Below are 27838 nucleotides of genomic sequence, written 5' to 3' on the forward strand. Positions count from 1 at the left end.
TGGTGGAGATTTCAGTGATGCAGTTGACTCCCACTTTGCCTTCTCTGACTTATACGGTGTTGGTACACTCTTAACTATGTTCGGGACATGGAGTAGGTTCGTCTAACTCTATGCAGCTATGGTGGAGGTATTTCAGACAGCATCTGTCCCCGCTAGTGCACCAACTGGCCCCATGGGAGAAACATCTCGATCTTATGGCACAGTAACCTGCCACTCTTTGGTGCCATATGTGTTCTACACTGAGTTGCCCCACTTTGGAGTGCTTCTTAGCACACCAACTCTAATGAGTTTGGAGCCAAGACTTCCACAAGCTCCAGCGCCACAGACCGCACCAATTGATACTCTGTCTCAGATGTATTCTGATGTGGCGCTGCCTACAACGCAGTTATCAGCACCGCCTATGACTTTGCAGGTATGCCCTTGTTTAGGTATGGAAACCGGTCCCAGGATGCTTGTTTCCGGTCCAGTGAGGACCTGGCTTGGCAGTTCGGGCTGGACTGTTCCCATGAGGAACAGGGTCAAGACTGATTTGCATATGGCTGGGTCCAAACTGGGGTGGCATGGTGAGCAAAAAACCGATGGATTAAACACAGATCTGTGACTGGGGGTGAGTGTCTGACAATGTTCAGCATTCCGTCCATCACTTGTTGTTTTTGCTTTAGGTATGGAAAGAGACAGGTCCAGGAGGGAAGCTTCAAGGTTATTGGAAAAAGTGTTGTCAGCATATAGATCTGGATGATCAGCAAGCAGATGATGTAGACAATCAGTCATCTGATACTTTGGTACTTCAGGAGGCAAGTGGTATAGATAAGTCTCCTGCTAGATAAGTTTATCATCACCAGGTTCAGCCTGACCTAAGATTACTTAATTCCGCTCAGTATCAAGAAACGCTGCAGAAATTCTGGAATTGCAGCTACTAACTGTAGACTATAAGTTAACACCTTAAAAGATCTTCTGCAGATGATTCCTTCCATTAGCAAACCACTGCTTTCATTTAATGAAGCATTTTTAGAAACAGTGAAAGAACTGTGGTCCAAATCTTTAACTGCTCCAGCTGTTCAGAGCTATTGCTCATTTATATAGACCAACACTGAGTGATCAGTTTTCTTATAGACACATTCATCACCACAAAGTTTGGTGGTTCAAAGTTCATCCACCTCATGGCTCAATCCCGGGGCATTTCCAACACCTCCTTTGGATAAAGAATCAAAAACTGTGGCGACAGTGGATATAGACATTTTCAGCTGGAAAATTTGCCCCCTAGTCTTTTTTACACAGCATGTCTTCTGGATCGTTACACAGATGCGCTCTGGGACATGACAGCCTTATTGGCAATCATTTTACCAGATCATCTAAAAGGCCATTTCATGGAAATAGTTAAGAATGGGTATGGGTTATCTATACACATAATAAAGGCCGATTTGGATACTACTGAGTGTTGCTAAAGCCAATGGCCCCTCTGTAACTCTGAGTAGGCTTGCCTAGTTCTGGTCTCTGGGGTTCTCCAAAGATGTGCAAAATACTTGAATGGATATGCCATTTGTTGGAGAGTGCACCCTTTTGGACAGAATGTAGATGTTTCATTTGAAAAGTTTAACGAGGGTTGAGCAACAACTGGTCTTTAGGACTGAAGTTTTGAGTCATTTGTCCCTTCAGAAACACCGAACTTTTGCAAAAGATTTTTCTAAACATGGACACAAATCCCATGGCCAGCAACAGCCTTAAAACACTTTAGTTTAACAATAATGGGGAAGGGGAAAAGAACAAGCCAGACAACTGCAACCAACTTGTTCCCCCTTCATGTACCCATTATCACCAGGGAAGCAGCAGTAGTATGATTGTGAAGGAGTACATAGCTCCAGTGGGAGGAAGAATATCCCTTCTTTTACAGGCTTGGAAGCCATACCTTTAGACTGTTGGGTTCTTTAGATCTCCTTCTCAAGAATGTCTTAGAATATTGGCAGATACTGAAGCAGGTAGTGGCTATCCTCCTGCAGACGGGGGTAGTGGAGAAAGTGCCATAAGAGGACGTGCCAGTACTTTCTGATCCCCCAAAAGGAACATTGGTCTTCGTCCAATCCTACACCTCATGTTTCTGAATTGCTTCCTATGAAAGGGCAAACGCAGGATGCAATCTCTAGCTCAGGTATTACTGTCTTTGGATGAGAAAGTATGTATGCTATTGACAGACCTGCTACGGGTATTAATGTGTAGAGAAGTTGCTGTGTAGGCTTTAAAGTGTCACACATTCCAATAAGCACAGTTTAACTTGTCATGAAGCGTGACTGGCAGGGTAAGGGCTCTGATTTGTGCAACATCAGGCCACTGCCCCAACTCTCTATCAGGCAACACCTGCTGCACACAGACTTTGACTGTGAGCAGCAGGGCCTGGCCTTAAACTTGTTACTGCACCATATCCACTGCTATCAGCCTAACAAGCGTTGGGAGGAAGGCCTAGCTTAAAGCCAAGCTCTCCACCCTCTTCCATTAGCCAATCCCTGCTGAACACAGCTTATTGCCATGCAGAACAAGGATTTGGCACAGAGACTGATCTGGGCTTCTCTGTGGAAATTAGGGGAGTCTTAATTGACAGTCTTTGGCTACTACAATTGTGGGTCACTTAGTTGTACAACACTCTTTTGATGACTGAATAAGGTGTAGCACAGAAGAAGAAAAACTATTACCAGTTGTTTGTAATAAGAGTTCCTTCTCATGCAACATTTGGACACATTGTCCTTCCCCTTGCAACCCCACACCTTGCACCCCCTCAAACGTTTCATTCTTAAAAAGTAAGCCAACACTTGCCAGCGCCTTACCAGGATTTGCACACTCTTTATCCCCTACATTTGAACAGGAAAGCCTATGCTATCTGTCCAGTTTTCCCCAAAAGAGGATGATCAATGTGGTCATTATATCCCTACTACAATGATGATGATGAAGAAGATTGCCATTGCCAGTATAAATATCCCAAAGTTACTACTGAGCTGTATCTGTCCTGCCGAACTGCCTTTATTGAATTGTGTGCAGTACTGTGTGGAGGTTTGGCAAGACTTCCCGCCATTTGTTACACTGTTTCTCATGTATCCCCTCTCCATTGTCCCAGGTTGAACTATAGGCCTAAGAAAAACATGAGGAAGGTGAAAAATAAGAGAAAAGCCAAACAGTAAAACAAGGTAATAATGTGGAGGTTTAGATTCCCTTTGAGGACTGTCTGGAAACACAGCTAGTTTTCTCCAGAAGAGACTCAAATTCCACTCCCTCATTGAGAGGGTTGGTACCAATTGTAAGTTACAGCTGAAAACATTTTTTTTTTTAAATACATCTTTAAGCATTAACGAGGCTCACTGTGGACACTTTCACTATTAAATCTCCTGTGGAAAGAAGTTTTTCTTCTCACAATATTCATCATGTTTTCTTTTGTTACTCCTTAAACCTGAAAAGATATATGGGCGCCTGATTTGTCTGCAGAATGTTTAAATGACCATCAGTAGCCACTGCAACTCAGAGACAGGTGCATAAGACCAGCAAAATTCATACCAAGTACCAGGCTAGATCTTCTAGAACAAAATATCAATGACTTTACCCTCATCTGCCAGTTTTCTCCATTTCAGCATTGCATTGCTGTTCAGAATGGGAAGCTGTAATGACCACCAAGTGAGTTTTTTTAGACTTAACAGACTTCCCCCACACTACAATTTTGAAAAGTACCCCCTGTTGCCCCTCCAATCAGAACAGTCTGCTTATATTTGAAGAGTCTGATAAGGTAAATTCCACACATTGTGCTCAAGACAGTGATAGAAAAGGTAGCATAGTCCTGAAAGGGGGCTATTCACAATTTATCCTTCTACAGAAACAAAAATGTTTAGCTGTGGCATCAGAACAGGCATAAGCGAACGTTTTGTGTTTTGCTATGATTTGATATGCTTTTCTGTCAATCCTGCTTATGCCAAATGTAATAGCAAAGATGAAAAGAGAACCATGTACTTTATTCTTATGAACACCAGCCTAGGCAGAGTGGATCATAATAACCCTGCAATGCTTCATTTTGACTACTATCCAGAGAGTGCAGGCAAATAACCTCCACATCCAGGGTGTCCTCAATGATGGATTCCTAGCCTTAAATAGAATGCTTTCTATTTGTGGAATCAAGATGACAAACTGCAATCTTTAGCAATATCATCAGAAAAAAGTGTGCCTTGCCTAGTGCATTTAGCAAAAGGAGTATGAGAGAATCGTCTACTGGGATTATTTTAACTGATGACTATAGGCAGTGCCATTGTTATCAGTGTGAAACAAAAAGTGTTTTAAGAAGAGATTATTTTTCTACTTTCCCCATCCATATTAAACCTCTCCCATCTCGAGAATTAAGTTCCATCTTGTCATAACTCATGAAGCCATTGTTCGAACTTATGGATAGGATGGGTCTGAATTGTTTGGCCTGGAAGATGGCACTGGTCTTTGCAAAACAATTAGACATCTAAACATTTTCCCTGAATTCTATTATATTTTCTCTGAAGACCATGTATCCCTTCAGACAAATCATTCTTTTGTTCCTTAAGGTTGTTGCAGATTTCCATCTGAAAATAATCTCTAATCTCTCAAACCCTTTACCTAATCATAGTTTTCCAGCTGATAAGTCAATTCATGATTTTTTTATATTGGATATTCTGTTTAGACTGAACTATGTTTTAGGACTATGAACCAGCTGTTGTCATTTGATAATATGAAGAAAGGTTGTCCTATTTTGTGAGACGACATATTAAGATGGTTTGAGGTCTACACCCCACCCTGTGTCACTCTAAAGCAGTAAGACCCCTTTCTGAAGCTCAAACGTTTTACTCCACAAGAGTAATTGCAGTGTCTCTCTTTGAGACAACTACAAGGAGGCAAGGTAGTTCACGCTATACCTGTGTACTACACACTTATACCTTGGTAAATGCTACTCTTAATGCTTCAGCATCATTTTCACTAAGGTGAGCCTCTTCATGCCTTCAATCACAATTCTCATGCGTTGGTATCTCTTATAGATTCACATGTGATTCTCTCTCCTCCCCTGTTAAGAGGTGTAGATATAAATGTTTGTCACAAGTCCTATTGAAACTCTGTGATGTGATCGCCTCTGAGGTGATGATGGAGCAGAGTTTTGAGCGCATACACCCGAGTGGGTCAGTATAATGAGGTAGACAGGCTACAGAGATAATATGCAATGTACCATACATGAATGCATTTCTTACATTGGTTTTATTAAATTGTGCTATATCTTTCTAACCTCACGTCTGTTAACAAATCAAACCTAGGAATCTTTGAAAGACATCAGTGCTCTAAAGTTGTAATACTACAAAAAAAAAAAAATCTTTTCCAAAGGTGTCTGAAGAGGACACTACACTTTCTTCTACACAGGACCTCATTGATTGTATAATAAAATAATTCATCTGTGAATCTTTTCTTGATATTTTGATGGAACAATTAATCTAGGATGTAGGCACTTCAGCACAATGCTGCAGCAGTGCTTGTTCGATCACTCCAACAGTTGAGCAGTCTGTGTATCTGGTTGAAATTCCACTCAACACTTAGTATGAACATTGATAACAGTACAGATTCTGATGCATAATGTGATCGTCCTCACCTCTCAAAATAGTTACTTTTTGTTGTGCAGTAGGCATTGTATTTAGAATGTGGCAAGTCTACTCCTCGTTTTGGAATTATTTTTAAGACTTGCAGCCCCAGACACTTCTAAAACTGATTTTTAGTCGTAGAGCATTAAAGTTTGCAGCCATGCATGTTAATGTGCTCACAGCTTCATTCAGAACATGCAGTTGGGAAGGATTTGATGTTGCCTACTGCACTCGGATGAAGCATTCATAGTAATAGGAAATATTGCCTCTTAGTCAGCTATAGACACAGCGGACTTAGTCAAAGTACATGTCCTTCTCTTTCTTTTAACTTTGTTCTGGACGAGGAAGTGTAGGCTTAAGAAAATTAATTTTCTTTAGGCACATCAATTCCATGGCTGTCTCCAGTGTAAACTGGAATAATATTAAAAGTTTTCTTAGTTTCCATCTCTTATGGCTGTTGATAAATTCATGTTTTTGCACAGGGAGGCCAAAAAGCTAACAATCTGCTTAAGTTGCTTTGAACGTTTAATACTATATACATACATGCATCGCTCACGACCTTAAGCCTCTCTAACGTAAGGTCATAGATCTTCCTTTTGACTAAAGAGAATTTACTTGCCAACTTAGAAAAATGGAAGATGCTAGTGCTGATTCCTAAATTTATTTTGTTCCATCTACGTACCACATAAAAATCAACTGCTAACACTCGCAGGTCTTAAAGGCCCAGCAGTTGTTCAAAGAGAAACAATATGTTTTGAATGTAAATTCGGAAAAGCGTAGCTATGTACTCAAAGCTGTTTACCAGTTCAGCATTTTGGTTTGGGCAGCTAAAAAAATCTACGCAACTCCTTTCTTTCCTCTTCAACAATCCATCAGCGTGCATGCCAGTGCAAAGTTAACTAGCCCTTTTTAAAAGTAATGGTCATCCATCATACAAGACCAGGGAGTTTTCAAGATAGTATTTTAAAATCTGGCCTTAGCCTTCCTATAGTACCCAGCAACATCTCTCTGGTTGTCAGTTATGAAGAGCTTAGGACAGAATTTCAGGACTTGAAAGATGCATGCTGATTTCACAACTGCAAACTCTTAACGCAGCTAGGCATCTGTCTTCATCTCTAGATAATTCACTGCTATGCCTGGAGAAGAACATGTGCCAATCTCAGCAGAGAGCTCTCCTACTTGATTTCAGTAGGTTTAAAGGGTACTTACAAAAGTGCTCTGTCCCTGCCCCTTATCTTGCCCTTTAGAAAACGCTTCTCTTCCCTTACTTGAACTGGATCGTCAGAAGGCAGACCATTCTCTATTTTTCATTCAGGACCCATGAATAGACAAAGCTGCTGATAAGTCTAGGCCTTATGGCATCTAGCATTCAGGGAGTAGTTCTTTATCTTGTATAAATTAAATCTATTCAACTTCATTAATCAACATACATAGATGGACTTTTAACAGCCTCAGTCCAAGGTGATCATAAATCAGATGATATTGCAGAATTACTCTGGTGACTTTAGGAAAACCTCTTCTAAAATGGCAACCTTTCTAGTCCCTGGCAAATCGGTTAGCAATAACAACCAACTCTTCTGAGGGGTAATGTCAGCATCAACAGGCTTTTTCAACTCTGGAAATGACTTGATTTTAAAGCCAGCTTACTGAGTCTAAAATCCTCTTTATACTTCTGAAGAAGAAAGTTAAATCTAATAAAGAATACACAGCAGCCATGTTTTAGTTCAGTGGTTCCCAACCTTTTGAGTTCTGTGGACCCCCACTTTATCGGTACTGGACCCCGGGTTCCCCCACTGAGTCATTACTGAAAGCCGGACACCTAATCTGTTAATATTATTACATTTTCTAAGCAGTCACAGACCCCCTGAGGAGGCTTGGCAGACTCCCAGGGGTCCCCAGACCACAGGTTGGGAACCACTGTTCTGGTTGATAAGCAGAACAAAAGAAAATCACATTTGTTGTCTCTTTTGGCCATCCTTCTGTGGAACTAGGCAATACATAAAATTATTCTTTGTAGTGATTTTCATCTAGAAGGAAAAACTGTTTTTCCCTGGATGCTGGAGCAGGTTGTACCTTGCTCCTCACTAGACCGAATAAACAAATCAGGAAAGTATTCTATTTTCAGTGACTGGAGTTCCCTCAGAGCGATCTGCTTATGATGAAAAAAAATATATCTTTCTCTAGAGTTTCCATAATGTTTGTGAGTTGGGAAGAGCTCATTAGAAAATGCTCTTACGTATGGGTTGGACACATTTGTCTGTTTTTCTGCTGACTTGTGGTTGAAAGAACTGTCTATGGTTTGAAAATAGCCAGCAATCTGGACATAATTCTTGTTGACAGCTGATGAAATCCCAGGTTTGACCTAGTAGCCCACTATTGATCCTCAAAAGCCTCTAGGAGAAGACCAGGCAGTAGAAAATTGACACAATTTCGGCCCCATTGGAACTCTCTTCTGCTTTTCTAGATAAGACCTAGGCTTTATCTTGAAAAACCACGTCTGCTTCGCAGGAAATCAGATAACCATTTCATCTCCTTTGGGAATCCCCATCCAAGTAACAACATGGCAAAATCTTCTACAATGAGGTGGGCAGTTATACATGTCAAAGTCTGACAGCATAAAAGGAGGCCAGCCTTCACTTAATCAGTCAGCATTCATAAAGCACGGCTTATCACGTGGGGGGTTTCAAGGTGCTAGCTGGGAGACACAGGTCAGACGAAGAGTCAGGTCTTGATGTCCTTCCAGAACTGAGCCAGCGAGGGGGATTGCCTCAGGTGGAGCGGCATCGTGTTCCAGGCCTGTGCGGAGATTTCATGATAGTCATGAGATGTATTTCAGCGGTTTTTAATTTTGAGAGGCATGTATCTGTTTCTGATATCTATAAACATTATTTGCCTTCTTCATATAAATGCAAAGTTTCAACTTTTGATCAGGACCCTTCGTATAGTGTAACTTGGTTGCTTGAAGACTGGTGTGACATTCTTGTGGCTGTGGAATCACTGCCAAACTAAGTGCCAAACTTAAATCCATGGATAATCTGGTACTCTTGGCACTTCCTCCTTTGACGAATCGAGCCATCCTATTATTCACTACAGTATCCACTACAAACATGTATGCCAGAAAATGCATGTGGGAACTGCTTCAGTCAGTCAGTGATTCCCATTGTGGGCAGCTGTTTTTTTTTTTTTTTTTTTTTTTTAAGTCTTCCAGTCCTGCCTGTTTTAGTGATAATCCAAACCAGTTCTGAAGAAGGGAGAACCAGAACCAAGAATACCGATGAATATAATGTTTTGGCATCTGGTGTACTTTACTGTGCAATTGTATACTTATGTGAATGCATACCTTATTCGTTTTTTGAAAGGAACACTGTCTCTCAACCATTATCAGATGTTCATGTATGAATCTCTAAGCTTTGAGTGCTTGACCTTGCGGCTTTCCAAGTGAAAACCCAAGTAGTAGGTTCTTGCCATTTCAATGAGCTGCACAGTTTTACCCCTGGGGTTCTGGGGCAACAGCTAATACTCGTCATAAGTAGTACTTCATAACTCTGGATCTGGAGAATTGGCAGGGCACAGCCCAGTCACTAGGCATGTATTTTGGAAAGCCTTTAGGATGGTAAAATGCAGGTGTGACCCCTATTTTTAATCTAAACGGTGATTGTTTATATATGCTACTGAAAAATATGCATCTGTTAATAAGATCGGACTAGCCTGTATTGGACTTGACATAGGGCACCTTAAAGACACAAAGTGGTTCAGCTGTGCGTGCAGGCTTTTGCTTGTGATGGAAAGACTATCCTTTAACTATTGAGGTACTGCTACTTGCTGGGGTGTTCATGGACTTACTTAAACAAGGTGTTAGCACCGCTATGCGGGAAAGGTGTGAAATCGAACTGCTTGTATTTTTCTGACATTGTATTCTTTTATCTGAAGCCCAGGGTTAAGGAGTGCTCACGGACCTGCCCAAAAAAAGTGATCCTGCTGTCTACTTTCTCTTCTACTTTGCCGTACCCCATCCAGCAGGTGACTCTGTGCATGGTCTTGCAGCCTGCTCTTTTCCTTCCTTATCCGGGTGGTGAGCTTCTGTGTGTGCTATACATTCACACTTTGAGGCATGTATTTGGCACTTATGCGCCCCAGTGAAGCCAAAACATGAGTCCTGCTGTGTTACTAATCATTAACTGCATTCTGTACTGGCTCGAGCCGACTCTTAAGGTGCACTTTGTACTGAATAAATGTGGAGGTTTGTGGATGATTTAGAATTCCAAATTATCACGCCAATTAACTTCTCAGCTTTAAACTGTTTGTTCTCTTGAGTGTTTCCGCTACATTTGCTCAATGTTGTCAAAGGTTCAGCAGCAGACTGTAATGTTCCGGCCTGTTGATCAAGGTATTCAAGGCCCCTGGTTGAAAGAGGCGCGGTGGCACTACGTAGCTGACCAAATATTTTCAAACTTTAGCACCTCTGCAACAACAGGCCACTTTTTTCAAGAAAGAATGCTTTAAATGAGAATTTGGTGCTCCTGAGAATTGTTGTCATGTAGCTGCTAACTTTCCCTTTATTAAATGAATGAAAATCAATGTCATTGTAGCAGCAAGTGGTATAACTTGAATAATTAGGGCCTGAAAAAGTAATTTGAGACCATTACTGGTAAGGACCAGTATTGACTTCGAGCTTGTGTCTGCACCTTATTCGGTGTACGACGGTTTTTCTCAACCCTAAGCATAATCTGTAGTAATTTCATACCATGATTTCATACATGATTTCATACATGGTTTCATACCTGATGAGCCGCTTTACTTTTTGAAACCTGTTCATGGCTAGAACTCTTCCTTATAAAGCAGCCTTAGATGTAGGTTATATCACTTCAGTTTGGGAACTTTAGTTAGATCACAAGTTCGCCCTCCTCCCTGTAGAGAGAGTGGCTTGCGCGGACACATTGTTATGCAGATGTTTATCAGGTATTGTTCAGAACAGGCAGAAGAGTGAGGACCATTTTGTCAGTGTCCCATGCAACATCCATTTGCAAGCCAACCTCTCTTCCACCTCACTCCACGAGCGAGAACGAGAAATTATGTTTTAATCTATATAAATATCAATTTTAGCTCCTCATTCTGCATTTTCATTCATTACTTGAGCAGTGACGAGCGAAGCATGTTGCTGTGAGTCCAAATTTAGGAGTGAAAAATGATCTTCAAAAATGAAGGATCCTTAGGTCCAGGTAACATAGGCTGCCCTATAGCCATATTTATATGCACCAAAGCAGGATTGTTTGCTACAGTGCCTAATGGAGAAGGAACAAGGTGTTAGTTTTCTTATATGGCTTGGTTTGAAGCTCCTCCAATAAGTCAATTCCAGTTCAGCTTTCAGCCTATCCCCAATTTATTAAATAGAAGGCCAGCTTAAATGTGGCCTGGGTCTACCATTTGTAGACCAACATGTGAGCCCCACTGTAAGGAAATGGCTCCCTGTTGCAGTTACCCCCCACTTTTTCCTGATACTGATGCTGACTTGACTGAGAAGTGTGCTGGGACCCTGCTAAACAGGCCCCAGCACCAGTGTTCTTTCACCTAAAATGTACCATTGTCTCCACAATTGGCACAACCCTGGCACCCAGGTAAGTCCCTTGTAACTGGTACCCCTGGTACCAAGGGCCCTGATGCCAGGGAAGGTCTCTAAGGGCTGCAGCATGTCTTATGCCACCCTAGAGACCCCTCACTCAGCACAGACACTGCTTGCCAGCTTGTGTGTGCTGGTGGGGAGAAAATGACTAAGTCGACTCCCCTCAGGGTGCCATGCCAACCTCACACTGCCTATGGCATAGGTAAGTCACCCCTCTAGCAGGCCTTACAGCCCTAAGGCAGGGTGCACTATACCACAGGTGAGGGCATAGGTGCATGAGCACTATGCCCCTACAGTGTCTAAGCAAAACCTTAGACATTGTAAGTGCAGGGTAGCCATAAGAGTATATGGTCTGGGAGTCTGTCAAAAACGAACTCCACAGCTCCATAATGGCTACACTGAATACTGGGAAGTTTGGTATCAAACTTCTCAGAATAATAAACCCACACTGATGCCAGTGTTGGATTTATTAAAAAAATGCACACAGAGGGCATCTTAGAGATGCCCCCTGTATTTTACCCAATTGTTCAGTGCAGGACTGACTGGTCTGTGCCAGCCTGCTGCTGAGAGACGAGTTTCTGACCCCCATGTGGTGAGGGCCTTTGTGCTCTCTGAGGACAGAAACAAAAACCTGCTCTGGGTGGAGGTGCTTAACCCCTCCCCCCTGCAGGAACTGTAACACCTAGCAGTGAGCCTCAAAGGCTCAGGCTTCGTGTTACAATGCCCCAGGGGACTCCAGCTAGTGGAGATGCCCGCCCCCCTGGACACAGCCCCCACTTTTGGCGGCAAGTCCAGGAGAGATAATGAGAAAAACAAGGAGTCACTGGCCAGTCAGGACAGCCCCTAAGGTGTCCTGAGGTGACTCTGACTTTTAGAAATCCTCCATCTTGCAGATGGAGGATTCCCCCAATAGGATTAGGGATGTGCCCCCCCCCCCCTCCCCTCAGGGAGGAGGCACAAAGAGGGTGTAGCCACCCTCCAGGACAGTAGCCATTGGCTACTGCCCTCCCAGACCTAAACACACCCCTAAATTCAGTATTTAGGGGCTCCCCAGAACCTAGGAAACTAGATTCCTGCAACCTAAGAAAAGGATTGCTGAACTGAAAACCTGCAGAGAAGACGGAGACACCAACTGCTTTGGCCCCAGCTCTACCGGCCTGTCTCCCCACTTTTAAAGACACTGCTCCAGCGACGCGTTGCTAGGGACCAGCGACCTCTGAAGCCTCAGAGGACTGCCCTGCATCTAGAAGGACCAAGAACTCTCCCGAGGACAGCGGCTCTGTTCCACAAAGACTGCAACTTTGCAACAAAGAAGCAACTTTGAAACAACACACGTTTCCCGCCGGAAGCGTGAGACTTTGCACTCTGCACCCGATGCCCCTGGCTCGACTTGTGGAGAACAAATACCACAGGGAGGACTCCCCGGCGAGTACGAGACCATGAGTAGCCAGAGTTGACCACCCTGAGCCCCCACAGCGACGCCTGCAGAGGGAATCCCGAGGCTCACCCTGACCGCGACTGCCTGCTTCAAAGACCCGACACCTGGTAAAGGCACTGCATCCGCAGCCCCCAGGACCTGAAGGATCCGACCTCCAGTGCAGGAGCGACCCCCAGGTGGCCCTCTCCCTTGCGCAGATGGTGGCTACCCCGAGGAGCCGCCCCCCACCCGCCTGCCTGAATCGCTGAAGTGACCCCTTGGTCTCCCATTGATTTCTATTGAGAACCTGACGCTTGTGTGCACACTGCACCCGGCCGCCCCCGTGCCGCTGAGGGTGTACTTTCTGTGTGGACTTGTGTCCCCCCCGGGGCCCTACAAAACCCCCCTGGTCTACCCTCCGAAGACACGGGTACTTACCTGCTGGCAGACTAGAACCGGGGCACCCCCTTCTCCATTGAAGCCTATGCGTTTTTGGCACCACTTTGACCTCTGCACCTGACCGGCCCTGAGCTGCTGGTGTGGTAACTTTGATGTTGCCCTGAACCCCCAACGGTGGGCTACCTTGGACCCAACTTTGAACCCCGTAGGTGGTTTACTTACCTGCAAAACTAACAAACACTTACCTCTCCCAGGAGTTTTAAAATAGCTATATGCCATTTGTGTGAAAACTGTATATGCTATTTTGCTAATTCAAAGTTCCTAAGTGAAATACCTTTCATTTAAAGTATTGTTTGTAAATCTTGAACCTGTGGTTCTTAAAATAAACTAAGAAAATATATTTTTCTATACAAAAACCTATTGCCATGGAATTGTCTCTGAGTGTGTGTTCCTCATTTATTGCCTGTGTGTACAACAATTAGCAGATAGCTTACATTACCATATCATGCCACTGACCTAACATCACATACTCTAAGACCCTTTTCTTCCACAGTCCTTGCTCACTTTTCCCTCACTTGCCACTTTACCCTACCCTCATCTTCCACTCTCCCAATCAACGAGACAGAAAACAACTCCAACCATCCTCCTTCTATTCCATCTATCCTTTTTACTCTTCTCCCAGAATATGGCCAAAACTTGATTGTATGGGAGCCAAATCAGCAGTTCTGATCTTATACTCAACTCCAACCTATCCGTGTTTGAATATTTGGAGTCATCCTTTCACGAGAAAACATGTTTTGTTGACACCATACATTAGCATATCCATTTGTTGTCTGTAAGAAGGTGATTTTCTTTGTAAAGCTCTGATCATTGTTGCTGTACTTTTTCCATGTACTTACATTAATGTATTTATCAATTTTATGTATGCTACAGATTGGTTTATGTAATCTCAGAATTGTCCACTCTGATTTTGTTTTTTCTTTTCTAATTTTGTTTTTCCATTTGATATTGAGCATCCCTGGAAAAATATCGTACTAAAATATATTGAGGATTATTTGAGGATTGTTCTTTGTTGACATTTTCAGTTACAATCCAGCGTTGTTATACAGAGATGTTATATGTACCCCCCATCCACTTGAATGCCCTTGTCTGGGAAAGAAATCGGTGCGTTTCTCTGGGTCTTTTTCTAGGGCAAAGTGATCTATTGGATTAATGTAGAGGTTATTGTCATGGCAATATGTGTCCCTTTGCCATTTTACTGGATCAGTTATTCATTAGAATTTGTTTACATACTAAATAGGTGTTCCAGTTATATATTCCTCTTTCAGGGTCCTTTCAGTCGTTCTGGGGTATAAGTTACTTAGGAGAGTAATTGACAAACGTCTTGCCTAATGATTGTAGAGGCTGGGCTATACGAATGAGTTGGAATGTGTTGCAAATCATTGTAGAGAACTGGTGAGTTTTCAGAGCCACCCAGTGAAGCCTGACCTGTAATTAGGGGCAGATGCTCCTAGTTGAAGGTCAGCAGACTCGAGGCACCTTCATTAACCTAAAGAGTGGGCATCGGCTTCAACAATTGTGCTGAATGTTGTAGACACCAGTTGGATGAGTGTGTGGAAGTGATAGGTGGCATATCAATAAATGTGTAATTAGTCTTTGTACGATATTAGAGTGATGTACCTGAATATTACATAAATACCTTACATTTTAAACAACTCATGCTTGTTGCAGCTGAGCAACACTGCCTGCTACCTGCCTGCAAACTCTACATCTTGTTCACATTTAATTTGTGCCTCTTTCACGTTGTCTAGATTCGGAGTAGTGATTATACATTTGTATTAAATGTCTGTTCCTTAAATTGATCTGCATCTTCCCCTTCAACCTTGAGCTCTGAATTTGAGTATGCCCTCTTCATGTATTTAAAAGGATTGGGAGCTTTTGTTTATAAGTAACTTTTGGCTCTGTTTTAGCCCTCTGATTGGATATAGTATGTCTCAGTATATTTTAGGTAAATTGCCACTTTGTATCATTCAAACCGTTGCAACAAGCAGGTGTGAAAAATTGTGCCACAAGTGTGAATCAGACAATTATGGTGAGAACTAACTTTCCCTTGCAATGTTATCTATTACATTTTTAAATAGATGTAACATTGGTAGAAGTTAAACGTCTGGCAGTGGTTAGGGAAGCCTCTGGATTGGGAGTGGTAATTTGATTCAGTTTAGACCTTTAAAGTCCATTTGAAGTTTCCACTGGGTAACGTGTAACATGCATTGTTTTTCCAATGTCAAGGATGCAACCAGCGCTACAAAAAAAAAAAAAAAAAAAGTTTGACACCTCTGGTGTTTAAAAGTGTGTTTCTGTCTAGTAGAATGGGTTATGAAAACGATAATTAACTTTCGGTATGCTCATTGAGGATTCACAAACATAATTGTGCCTAAAAAGCCTATTCTTCAGAGGATTCTTAAATTTGAAACCAGAGGTGTTGCACTGAGATTAGTGAAATAATCGTAAACAGCCTGCCACAGGACAACATTTCAAATACTTTTAGGCTGTATATGAAGTCGATACATTGGGTTATTATAACCTGGAGCTTTTGTGTACATTTTAGGAAGTGAACTGACTTATGCTACAGTTGTTTTAGTGATGCAGATACTGTTATTTTTGTACTGGGTGCCAGAACCTAGTATTGGAATGACCTTGTTAAGTAATAGAATATTAAAGCCTAGTTTGAGAAATTGCAGGTAGGCTCCCCCTTTTTAACTAAATCTGTACAAATGCATGGTCAATCATAAGAATTGTCCCACAGCTGGCAGGACATACTAGCCTGGAGCAGTGAATCTCAGCAAAGCTTGAAAGAGGAAAAAGTTAATGAGAGTTCGCTTTCAAAGATAGGAAGTACCTCTTTTTAAATGGTTAGCCCATTTCTTTTGGTTTACTGCCATTTTTGCACAAAGGGTAATTAAAAACTACTTACATGGTACATGACCGGCTAAGTCCACTAGGCACATGTGGCCTATAAATAATACCATAGTATATTTTCACATAAATTAGAACAGTGACGTAAATATTTTTTACAGTAGTAAGAATCAAAAGTGCTATTTTACCACGCAGGCCAGCCGTTATCTCCTGTAAAGGCCGGTTTTAAAGTATAAAAGCCTCACTTTGATAGGTTGGATCAGAGAAGAACTAAAACGTCCATCTGTCTAATTGCCAAGTTTAGGCTTTAGTAAAAAGACCTCAAATATAATTTTGATAAATGTTGTTCATCTTTGCCTAGGTTCCCTTCTCTTTCAGATAATAGAAGTAGATTTCTTGTTTCTGAAGAAAGGAATGAATGGCTCACATAGGAGCACAAATGACCTGTGGGTGTCCTATAAACAGAGCAACTCTCTCACGCCCTGTAGTCCTAATTTTTGGGGAGAGCTATAAAAAGTGTTTGTTAAGGATTGTTTACAATAAAGTTACACGAAATGTTTCAAAAGTCGGTAAACTCAGTTTAGGAACCTTATTAGGAAATGATAGCCCCATCTCTAGCTAGTACTACTATAAGAAAGGATCCAACTCCAGAGAATAAGAACAAGACTTGACTTGGTGAAAGACTAGGAGGAACCTGTGAATGTTTGCCTGAGTAAGTCCGGAGTCTTGGATACTGTATTCCCTTGTGCCAAAGATTTGAAAATGCATCTGAAGGGTTAGTTCAGATGCATTCCTGTAGTTCCAGAGAGATAAATGACCCAGAAGGATGCTTTTATGGAAGAGTCCGCAACTAGTTGTGAATACATTTTAACTGGAGTGTAGTTAAAGCAGCTGAGCTGGTTTCTGCACGCTGTCTGTACGATGGTGAGCTAGAAACTGTCCCACCCGTGTTTGGAGCTTTAGGATGGAGCAGAAGGGAAGCTACGCAGGATCCTGAGAAGCTTGGACTTTTTTTTTTAACATGGGCTCCTGCTATGAATAGACTTATCTGTGTTTAGCCTTCCTATTTCTCATGATTGCTTTTTGACAATTTCTTCAGAAGTGTGTAAATCCTGATCCCCTTAAATTTGTATTGTTTTTGTATTTTTACTAAATTGTCTTTTTTGCAATTTTTTTTTCAGTTTAATTTATTGACTTGACAGTATTTTTATGTGCTGCTTTGTTGCTTTACTCATACGGTTCTGATAAAAATGTAAAAAAAAATAATTTGCTCTAAATGGCAGAAGAGGTTTTGCAGAATGAATCCTTTTCTCGATTCACATGCTGTGCATCTTTTCCGCCATTTAGTGGTGAGGTTTGGAAACATGTTTGTCTTTCTCGTCTTTTTTTTGTTGTGGGTGTTGTCAACCACCATTTGGTGGTAAGTCCATACTCTGTGTGATTTCAGACGGCGCCCCGAAAGTTTCTTTGTGTGATCGCCATCTTCAGATAATTTTTTCCGTTGTTGAATTTAGAAGCATCATGGAGGAGCTCCGAAGAATCCGTGGGAAAAACAGCGGAGTAGGCCAAGGGAATGAAAAAAGTACAGAGAAAGGGAACCTTCTCGTCCCCAATGGCTATGCTGCCATTGAAACATATGTGGGCAGAGAATGAAGAGGAGGGAGGCAGCAGAGGGTCAAGAAAAATACCCCTTTTATGTTCTACCCCACCTGCCACCACAAGTTTGCACAGAGGGATCCACATGAGGTCTGTGTCTGCGCCTGCCAAAAGACCATTAGGACAAAGATTGCAAAGCCTGGGCCAAATTTGTCCCGAAGGCAGTCCAGTTACAACTTTAAGTCCTTGGACTATAAGTCCCCAAAAGCAGACTCTGTGTTGAAACACCCAGTGACTGAAGAACAGCACAACCATAAAGAGCTGCACTGGTGCCAACCAAAGGTCACCGATGCGGACAAGCCTTCATTGAAACCCTTGTCGCAAACAGATGCTGAAGAGGAAGCGATGCCGACCTAAGGGCACATGAGGTTGAACGGCGAAGGCTTACCGCCGGAATGATGGCTCTTCTTTGGAGCAAAAAGGAGATTGATAAATCCTCCAGTGAGTTTTGCATCCTAACAAGGCCTTTAGGATCTGCGGAGGGTGAAAGGGAAACATGGAAGTGCTGTCAACCCCGAAGCCACACGAGGAAGAACAGAAGCAGTTCTTTGAATTCGAGGATGACAATATTGCAGCGTTCTAGGAACGCATCCAGTTTGAGGACACATGGTACAACTTTGGCACCAAGTCCCCCAAGGAGGCCGTGGATAACTACTCATTGAGGCCTTCGTCCCTGGATGACCTGTCCTTGTACATCAGCCTCATAAAAATGGTAGCAGACACATATGGGGTCCAACTGGATAAAGAAAAGGAAGAGACTTGCTTCCTACTGGAAACCTGGATGCCGTCCCAGAAAGCAAATCTTTATCAGCCCATGCTTCCCTGTATCCTTGACCAAGAGAGCAAGCCATGGCAAGAGCAGTGACCCCTTGTGTGGAGAAGTACAAACATTCCACACAAGACCCCCAATACATCAGGTGGAACATCCCTGCAGGTTCTGTCATTGTGACGACCTCAAGAAAGAGAAACAACGCCCCTGCATCAGCAGGGCCACCACCATAGAAAAACTGTAAAAGGCGAACTGGTGGGCAGGAAGAGAGAGAGAGAGCGCCACACAATGTAGGATAGTCAACTCCAATGTGCTTCTTTAATTGATATGGCCACCAGCAATGGGACGAGGTGGAAGGACTGATACAACACCTCCCAGAGGAGTTACACAAGGGATCCAAGGCTGTAGACCAGGAAGGAAAATCATCACTAATTCCAGTCTTAAATCTGCCCTGGATGCAGCAGACACAGTCAGCAGACAGATGTGCATGGGCACCACACTCAGGAGGCACGCCTGTCTGAGGGTTTCCGACTTTAAACTGGAGGTAAGACTTTGGTGACAATATGCCTTTTATAGGTGAGGCCCTTTTCAGACAAACATTAGACCAGGCACTACAACAAATAAAAAAGGACAATGTCACTGCCAATGCCAGTGGGGCACTGCAGTTCAGAGGGTCGTTTAGAAGAAGAGTAGCATCTGTCAGAAGACCAACAGGCAGAGTGGACTTTCCAGCCAACCAGCAACAGCAGCAATGCTTCACTCATTAGGCGTCATAACAGCTGACGCACCAGCAGCTGCAACACCCAGCAAGGCAGCCCTTCCGAGGAATGCCCACAGGAAGGGATTAGCAAGCAGGTAACTAACTTGCCCCACAGCTGCACCGCAGGACACCAGTGGTGATGGAATAGGAGGGTTCCTCTAGGAGTGCAGGTCAGTCACCTCAGACAACTGGATTTTAAACAGAAGACATGGGTACTGCATAGAACTTAACAAAGCCACCACTGTATGTCAATCCAAAGGCAAACACCTTAAAGGTACAGGAACTCACCTAATTGTGAAAAAACGTCAAACTCAAGCCAAATTGAGCCATACGTAGGGCTTCTCCAAAGGAGGCAGGCTGTGACATTTACTCACTGTAAATTCCTAGTGCCAAAACAAGACTTAAGACTGAAGCTGACCCTTCACCTCATGTATCTATACAAGTGTGGACTCAACACTTCAAAATGACAATGCTGCAGGAGGTAATCCCACTCCTAAAGAAAGGAGATTACAGGGCCACCGTGAATCTAAAGGACACCTACCTGCACATAACAATAAACTAGAGAGACCAGAAGTATCTCAGATTCGTCCTGGACAGGTTACGCTACCAACTCAGACAACTACCATTTGGCGTAAAATCTGCACCAAAGGTGTTTACAACATGTCTAGCAGCGATGGCAGCACACTTGAGAAGACAGAGTATCAGTGTCTGCCCATAGCTAGACGTTTGGCTGGTGAAGGCAAAGTTGTAGCAACAATTCCACCAAGACATGCAAACAGTAATCACAGCACTACAATGCCTCCGGTTCACCATAAACCAAGAGAAATCTTCACCATAATTGGAAGAGGTGAAAGGATTCCTGGGTCCAACCCTGGATTCAAGATTGGCATGGACGTGACCTGAGTTCAGTTGCTGAGCAAACTCAATCTTACCAGAAGGGGCAGTCTCTGACGGGGAGGACTGTCATGACATTGATGGGAATCGGGCATTCCCATGTCTTCTGCAAAACTATAGGTGTCTCAATGAATTCCTACTCTGCAGTTCCTAAGCTTACCTCTTCTGCCCATAATTTGAGTATGTGCTTAGAATGGATCAGATTGTTTACGAGATGTGTGGTTTCATGTGCAAGTTTCCCTAAGATGCTGGCCGTTTCTGCCGTACACATGGGCTTTCCCAGTTTGTTGATAGGAAATGAGAATTTTATTAGAACACTGGCAAGTGTTTTTTTTTTATTGCCCCATGGTATTTTTAGCTGCGCTTTTAGGTCCGTCTAGGAGTTCGAAAAATCAGGCTATATTTTTTTACATGAGGTGGTCTTCTTTTGCTTCTTAAAGATGCTTGCTTACTTTTCTTTTTACATTAGCAAAGGAAAGAGCCTTTTATGGAAAATAACTCGTTTGGAATATAAACACAGATGCCATAATTCTTAACCCCTTAGCTGCTGGGCCTTTCCCCCCCCAGTGCTGAGCCCTTTTTTGGCTATTTGGGGTAGTTCGCGCTTAGGGCTTCATAACTTTTTGTCCACATAAGCTAACCACGCCAAATTTGCGTCCTTTTTTTCCAACATCCTAGGGATTCTAATGGTACCCAGAGTTGGTGGTTTCCCCTGGAGGAGACCAAGAAAATAGCCAAAATACAGTGAAAATTTAGTTTTTTCCAAAAAAAATGGGAAAACAGGGCTGCCGAAGAAGGCTTGTGTTTTTTTCCCTGAAAATGCCATCAACAAAGGGTTTCTGGTGCTGAAATCACTATCTTCCCACCTTTCAGGAACGGGCAGACTTGAATCAGAAAACCAAATTTTTCAACACAAATTTGGCATTTTACTGGGACATACCCCATTTCTACTATATTTGGTGCTTTCAGCCTCCTTCCAGTTAGTGACAGGAATGGGTGTGAAACCAATGCTGGATCCCGGAATGCTAAACATTTCTGAAAACTAGACAAAATTCTGAATTCAGCAAGGGGTCATTTGTGTAGATCCTACAAGGTTTTCCTACAGAAAATAACAGCTGAAATAAAAAAATATTGAAATTGAACTGAAAACAACAGCCATTTTTCTTTGTTTTACTCTAACTTTTTCCTGCGATGTCAGATTTCTGAAAGCAATATACCGTTTTGTCTGCTGGACTCTTCTGGTTGCGGGGATATAAAGGGCTTGTAGGTTCATCAAGAACCCTAGGTACCCAGAGCCAATAAATGAGCTGCACCCTGCAGTTGGTTTTCATTCTATACTGGGTATACAGCAATTCATTTGCTGAAATATGAAGAGTGAAAAAGAGGTATCAAGAAAACCTTTGCATTTCCAAAATGGGATCAAGATAAGGTTTTGAGGAGCAGTGGTTATTTGCACATCGCTGAATTCCGAGGTGCCCATACTAGCATGTGAATTGCAGGGCATTTCTCAAATAGACGTCTTTTTTACACACTCTCTTATATTTGGAAGGAAAAAATGTAGAGAAAGATAAGGGGCAATAACACTTGTTTTGCTATTCTGTGTTCCCCCAAGTCTCCCGATAAAAATGATACCTCACTTGTGTGGGTAGGCCTAGTGCCCGCGACAGGAAATGCCCCAAAACACAACATGGACACATCCTATTTTTTTTATAGAAAACACAGCTGTTTTTTCCAAAGTGCCTACCTGTAGATATTGGCCTCTAGCTCAGCCGGCACATAGGGAAACCTAACAAACCTGTGCATTTCTGAAAACTAGAGACCTAGGGGAATCCAAGGAGGGGTGACTTGCGGGGCTCGGACCAGGTTGTTACCCAGAATCCTTTGCAAACCTCAAAGTGGCTAAAAAAACAAGTTTTCCTCACATTTCGGTGACAAAGTTCTGGAATCTGAGAGGAGCCACAAATTTCCTTCCACCTGGCGTTCCCCCAAGTCTCCCGATAAAAATGATACCTCACTTGTGTGGGTAGGCCTAGCGCCCGTGACAGGAAACGCCCCAAAGCGCAACGTGGACACATCCAAATTTTTGGAAGAAAACAGAGGTGTTTTTTGAGAAGTGCCTACCTGTAGATTTTGGCCTCTAGCTCAGCCGGCACCTAGGGAAACCTACCAAACCTGTGCATTTCTGAAAACTAGAGACCTAGGGCAATCCAAGGAGGGGTGACTCGCGGGGCTCGGACCAGGTTCTGTTACCCAGAATCCTTTGCAAACCTCAAAAAGTGGCTAAAAAACAAGTTTTCCTCACATTTCGGTGACAGAAAGTTCTGGAATCTGAGAGGAGCCACAAATTTTCTTCCACCCGGTGTTCCCCCAAGTCTCCCGATAAAAATGATACCTCACTTGTGTGGGTAGGCCTAGTGCCCGCGACAGGAAATGCCCCAAAAAAACACAACATGGACACATCCTATTTTTTTTATAGAAAACACAGCTGTTTTTTCCAAAGTGCCTACCTGTAGATTTTGGCCTCTAGCTCAGCCGGCACATAGGGAAACCTACCAAACCTGTGCATTTCTGAAAACTAGAGACCTAGGGGAATCCAAGGAGGGGTGACTTGCGGGGCTCGGACCAGGTTCTGTTACCCAGAATCCTTTGCAAACCTCAAAAAGTGGCTAAAAAAACAAGTTTTCCTCACATTTCGGTGACAGAAAGTTCTGGAATCTGAGAGGAGCCACAAATTTCCTTCCACCTGGCGTTCCCCCAAGTCTCCCGATAAAAATGATACCTCACTTGTGTGGGTAGGCCTAGCGCCCGCGACAGGAAACGCCCCAAAACAGAACGTGGACACATCACATTTTTTCATAGAAAACAGTGCCTACCTGTGGATTTTGGCCTCTAGCTCAGCCGGCACCTGGGGAAACCTAGCAAACCAGCACATTTTTGAAAACTAGAAACCCAGGGGAATCCAAGATGAGGTGACTTGTGGGGCTCGGACCAGGTTCTGTTACCCAGAATCCTTTGCAAACCTCAAAATGTGGCTAAAATACCACGTTTTCCTCACATTTCGGTGACCGAAAGTTCTGGAATCTGAGAGGAGCCACAAATTTCCTTCCACCCAGCGTTCCCCCAAGTCTCCCGATAAATGATACCTCACTTGTGTGGTTAGGCCTGGTGCCTGCGACAGGAATAGATCACACAACGGTCAATGTTGGTCCTTACGTGAGGCAGCTGTTGACCCTGGGGTGATCCATTCCTGACACAGGCACTAGGTGTAGGCACTCAAGTGGGGTAGTGTTTTTATCAGGACAGGTGAGGAGTCACTGGGTGGTAGGAATGTTGTGGATCCCAGCATATTCCTGTAGTTTGTGTGACAGAAATGCGAGAAAAATAGAGTTTTTTTTCAACATTTCAGCTTTGCAGGGTATTCTGGGTAAGAAAACTTTGGGGAATCCACACAAGTCACACCTCTGTGGACTCCCCCGAATGTCTAGTTTCCAGAAATGTTTGGGTTTAGTGTGTTTCTCTATATGGCCGCCGAATCCAGGACCAAAAACACAGGTGTCTGCCTTACAAAACCAGTTTGTTTTGCCATAGACAATTTTGATGTCTCCACAATATGATTTGGGTGGTGGAATTTGGGGCTGAACTAAATTGGTGAGCTCCCAAGAGAGCACTCTCTCTCTCTCTCTGCTTGCCGCCGCATTCACCTGCTCTCTGGGTTGGCCTAACCCACTATTACCCAGTTGCACGAACAGCTTGCGAAGGGACAGCAGGACTGTCCTCATCACCTCCCTCATAATGTACTGGAAGAGGAGTTTTAGAATGGGACTCCTCTGACTGAAAAATCACTCCCAGAGTCTGCGCCATTGTCCTATCCCTCAGATGCTGTCTCAGTATCTGATGTCTCAGTCTCTGATCCTATGTCAGAGCGGTCCTCTATAACCCGAGTGCAGGCAGCAGTCATCCATCAAGATGCCATCTCTGCTATTGGCTAAACTGTTGCTCTAAAACACTAGCCTACGTAGACAGTCACAAAATCGATGGTGTGTGTGAGATACGTGCAACAGTAGAGGCCACCTTACCTGCGCTTCTTCCCTCAATCAGCACGTACTTTCAAGACACTCAAAAAACACCTTGTCACATACCATTCGTCACAGTCTTTAGCACCTCCTGCGCCCAGTCCAACAATCATTATTGGTGCTCCCACTCCCTCCTCCTCGGATTCCCTCATTACCACCCAGCAAAAGTGCCCTTCATCTCTCCATAGACTTTACTAATGTACTCAGCTATTTACATAAAATACAGATGTGCTCTTTGCAGTAGGCATATAAACCTTCTGCGCTTCTTTATGGCACTAAAACTGCCACTAGACAAGTCGGACCCTTTTCCCCCCAGGGAAACCACACACATATTGACAAAAGTGATGTATACATGACAGCCAACCACCTGAAACTCAACTCAAGCAAAACCGAAATAATCCTCTTTGGCCCTCACCAAAAAAACCTGGGACCCCCCATGGTGGCCCACCACGCTAGGCCCTGCACCCACCCCCGCCAACTACGCACGCAACCTCAGCATCATCCTAGACTCCTCCCTCTCTATGACCCAACAAATCAACGCTCTTACCTCCTCATGCTTCAACAAACTCCGTATACTGAAAAACATTCAAATGGATCCCCACAGAGACCAGAAAAACTGTCACTCACGCACTCATCAGCAGCAGGCTTGATTACAGAAACGCCCTCTACGCCGGCACCACTCTAAAACTCAAGTGCAAACTACACGCATCCAGAACTCAGCAGCACGACTCATCCTCGACCTCCACCAACACGAACACATCTCTCCACTCCTCAAATCCCTCCACTGGCTCCCCATTGACAAAAGGATCACCTTCAAGATCCTCATCCTCACACACAAATCACTCCACAACACAGGCCCTGCCTACCTCAACGAGAGTCACCTTCCACACCCCCACACGAAACGTCCGTTCAGCTGACCTCTCTCTCGCCTCTGTCCCCCGCATCAAACACACCACCACCGGGGGCAGATCCTTCTCCTACATTGCACCCAAAACATGGAACGCACTCACAACCCACATTCGCAAGACCCAAAACCTACTTCTTTTCAGGAAGGGCCTCAAAACCTGGCTTTTTGATCAGTGAACCTCCTAGCCCCTTTCCCTCCCCCCCATCCCCCCCCCCCCCCAGCGCCTTGAGACCCTCACAGGTGAGTAGCGCGCTTTATAAATCTCTTTGATACAGATCTATATCTATATATATATATATATATCTATATATATATATATATATATATATATCTACATAGATATATCTATAGATATATCCATGTACCTAGATATATCTATCTACATAGATATATGTATATATATATATATATATATATAGATATATACATATATTTTTTTTAGTTGTATGGTTTCCTTGGGGGCCAAAATGGCCCCCAGGGAAACCCTACAACATCTAAAAAAAAAAATGCCCCCACAGGGGGTCACCCTGCCCACGGGCGACCCCCTGTCATTTCATTATTTTGTTATTTTTTTTGGAAGAAAAAAAAAATCCCCTGGGCGCCCCCCAAAAGTGAAATCCCTGGTGTCTAGTGGGGTTTCCTGGCCCCCGATCGCAGCTGTGCTGCGATCGGGGGCCAGGAAACCGTTTTAGAAGGCCTCGTAAGAAAGGGGAGACTCTTACGGGGCCAGAAACAGTTTCAGAAGGTCTCGTAAGAAAGGGGAGAGTCTCCCCTTTCTTACGAGGCCTTTTCAAAATGTTTCCTGACCCCCCCCGATCGCAGCTGTGCTGCGATCGGGGGCCAGGAAACACTTTCAGGAAGGATCGCTGTGCTGCGATCGGGGGCCAGGAAACACTTTCAGGAAGGCCTCGTAAGAAAGGGGAGACTCTCCCCTTTCTTACGAGGCCTTCCCAAACGTGTAAAAGGCCGTTTTCCCCATGAAAGCAGGAAGCGGCCGCAAGGCGCGCTGACGTCACAAAGGGGCGGGTGGGGGGCGGGGGGAGACACGGTAGCTTCCGTGTCTCCCGGGGGGGGGGGGGGGAAACCTCGGGTGCGACGCACCCGAGGATTTATTAATGCCCTTCCTGGTGTCGGCCACTGGTCGTGACCCGCACCAGGGAGGGTGTGTGGGCGTCGGCCAGTGGCCGACGCCCGCACTTAAGAGGTTAAAAGCACTGTCTACAAAGCGCACATTGGACATTATTATTTTTACTACACATTTCCTTCTCTATTTAGTTGTCTTGGTCTATTCATGTATTAAGTTTTCTTATAACTGTTAAGTAAATGTATTTTACTGTGAGAACATCGACCATTTACAGTGACGAAGAGCCTTTAAGTGGAACACCTTAGGTATGTACCGCCTGTTCGGAACCCCTCTAAAGTGTCAGTGCAGTCCTGCTGCATGAAGATCGCACTGCTTTGTGCTAAAGTTGCTTTATCAAGTATGCAGCGTCTGGCAGTGCTCAGTTTCAACACTTTGACTTGGATGCTTTTTGGCAGAGAGAGAGTAGCAGGATTATTGCCTTCAGAAACATCCTAAGTAGAGGATTTGGGTGGTTAATGCAGAGGTCACTTTGGAACACACTGGCTGTTCTGCATGTTGTGGTTACCCACACAGGTCACAGACACGTTTGGTTTTGTCCATGGTTGCATGTTTTGGGCCCCGCCCATTCCTCTCCCTTGCCCTGATCGGTTCTCTTTCCTGCCTTGTCTGCAGAAGTCTGGCGGGGTGCCCGTGAGCCCACTGGAGATTCAACAGAGGGCATGCCACCTGTCTGCTCTCCTGAAGCAGAGGCCGATGATGCATCAGGTGACTCCTGCATAGTCTGTCTTAATGTGAATGAATATCCATTTTGTAGCAAAATGGCAACATACGTTTATTGATCTTGCACTTTAAAGGTGCATCTTTCGACCTGGTGGAACATCCAACATTTGCAGTTTATCTTAACTTGCACAGATATGCTCAGGCTGACACTGTGACCTGCTGATCGTCTATAGAATCAGCCTGGTCAGTATGTTCTAGTGCAAGAGGAGGTTTTTTTCTTAATGATATGCGTAGGAAATGTTGAATTGTTACAAAACATTCTTCTCTGACTTGACTTTTGTGTTAAGAAATTTGCGTACAGCAGTTTTTCAGCTGGAAATGCAAAGAAGTTAAAAACAGTTGACAAGTAACTGCAGTCCTAATGTTCCCATTGAATTAATGAGTGGCTTTAAGTAAAGCAGGGTCAGCTGGTACTACAGAACAGAAACACTGAAGAAAACAAGAAGGCAACTTCAGACTGAGGCAGCTGTACAAAGAAGTTTTTTGGTTGCAACTCCCAATCTGGGCTTTTAGTAATGTACCAAACCCATTTTTGTTTAACTTTTTACCGACCCCTAAAAAAAAAAAGTTTACAAATGGATAAGGAGTCACAATTTGGAAGAGGTTGTTGTAGGCTGGTTCCTATCTTTGTTTAAGTAGTTTAGGACTGATATAGCGGTCTTTATTGAATAGTTAATGATCCTCAAGTGGGCTACTAATATGTGCAAAAACAGAATGCGGCCTTAGGAGCCCCCTTGCCCTTTGTGAATTTTTAAACAAAGTTTCTTTGGGCGTACACAAGTGGGCCAAGGGACCACTGCAAACGGTTTGAGGATGTGTGACCTACTAGGAAAGTCAATAGTGCGGTCCCAGAAGGAGATTGATATGCCAGAATAATGGTATGGGTATAGTGGGTATGTAATACGGGGAATGTTTGTTCTACCAGAAGGCCACTAGGTAATGCGTGTG

At 43.7% G+C, this 27838-nt stretch overlaps 1 protein-coding gene across 21 annotated transcripts in view; it reads left to right on the forward strand.

Annotated features, from left to right (window-relative positions):
- MICAL3 (microtubule associated monooxygenase, calponin and LIM domain containing 3) overlaps positions 1 to 27838 on the forward strand; it is a 1349174-nt gene that overhangs the window by 597563 nt on the left and 723773 nt on the right. For 12 of the 21 annotated variants that reach the window (XM_069228034.1, XM_069228033.1, XM_069228038.1 and 9 more), the window contains 2 exons: positions 9546 to 9635; positions 26783 to 26875. The exons of 8 other annotated variants lie outside the window; for them this stretch is intronic. In XM_069228034.1, coding sequence (XP_069084135.1) covers positions 9546 to 9635; positions 26783 to 26875 — 183 coding nt within the window. The remainder of the gene's footprint in view (positions 1 to 9545; positions 9636 to 26782; positions 26876 to 27838) is intronic. One more of the 21 variants, XM_069228040.1, reaches the window with a different exon arrangement.

The sequence above is a fragment of the Pleurodeles waltl genome, chromosome 4_1 (genome assembly GCF_031143425.1).
Source record: "Pleurodeles waltl isolate 20211129_DDA chromosome 4_1, aPleWal1.hap1.20221129, whole genome shotgun sequence".
Classification (NCBI taxonomy): Eukaryota; Metazoa; Chordata; class Amphibia; order Caudata; family Salamandridae; genus Pleurodeles; species Pleurodeles waltl.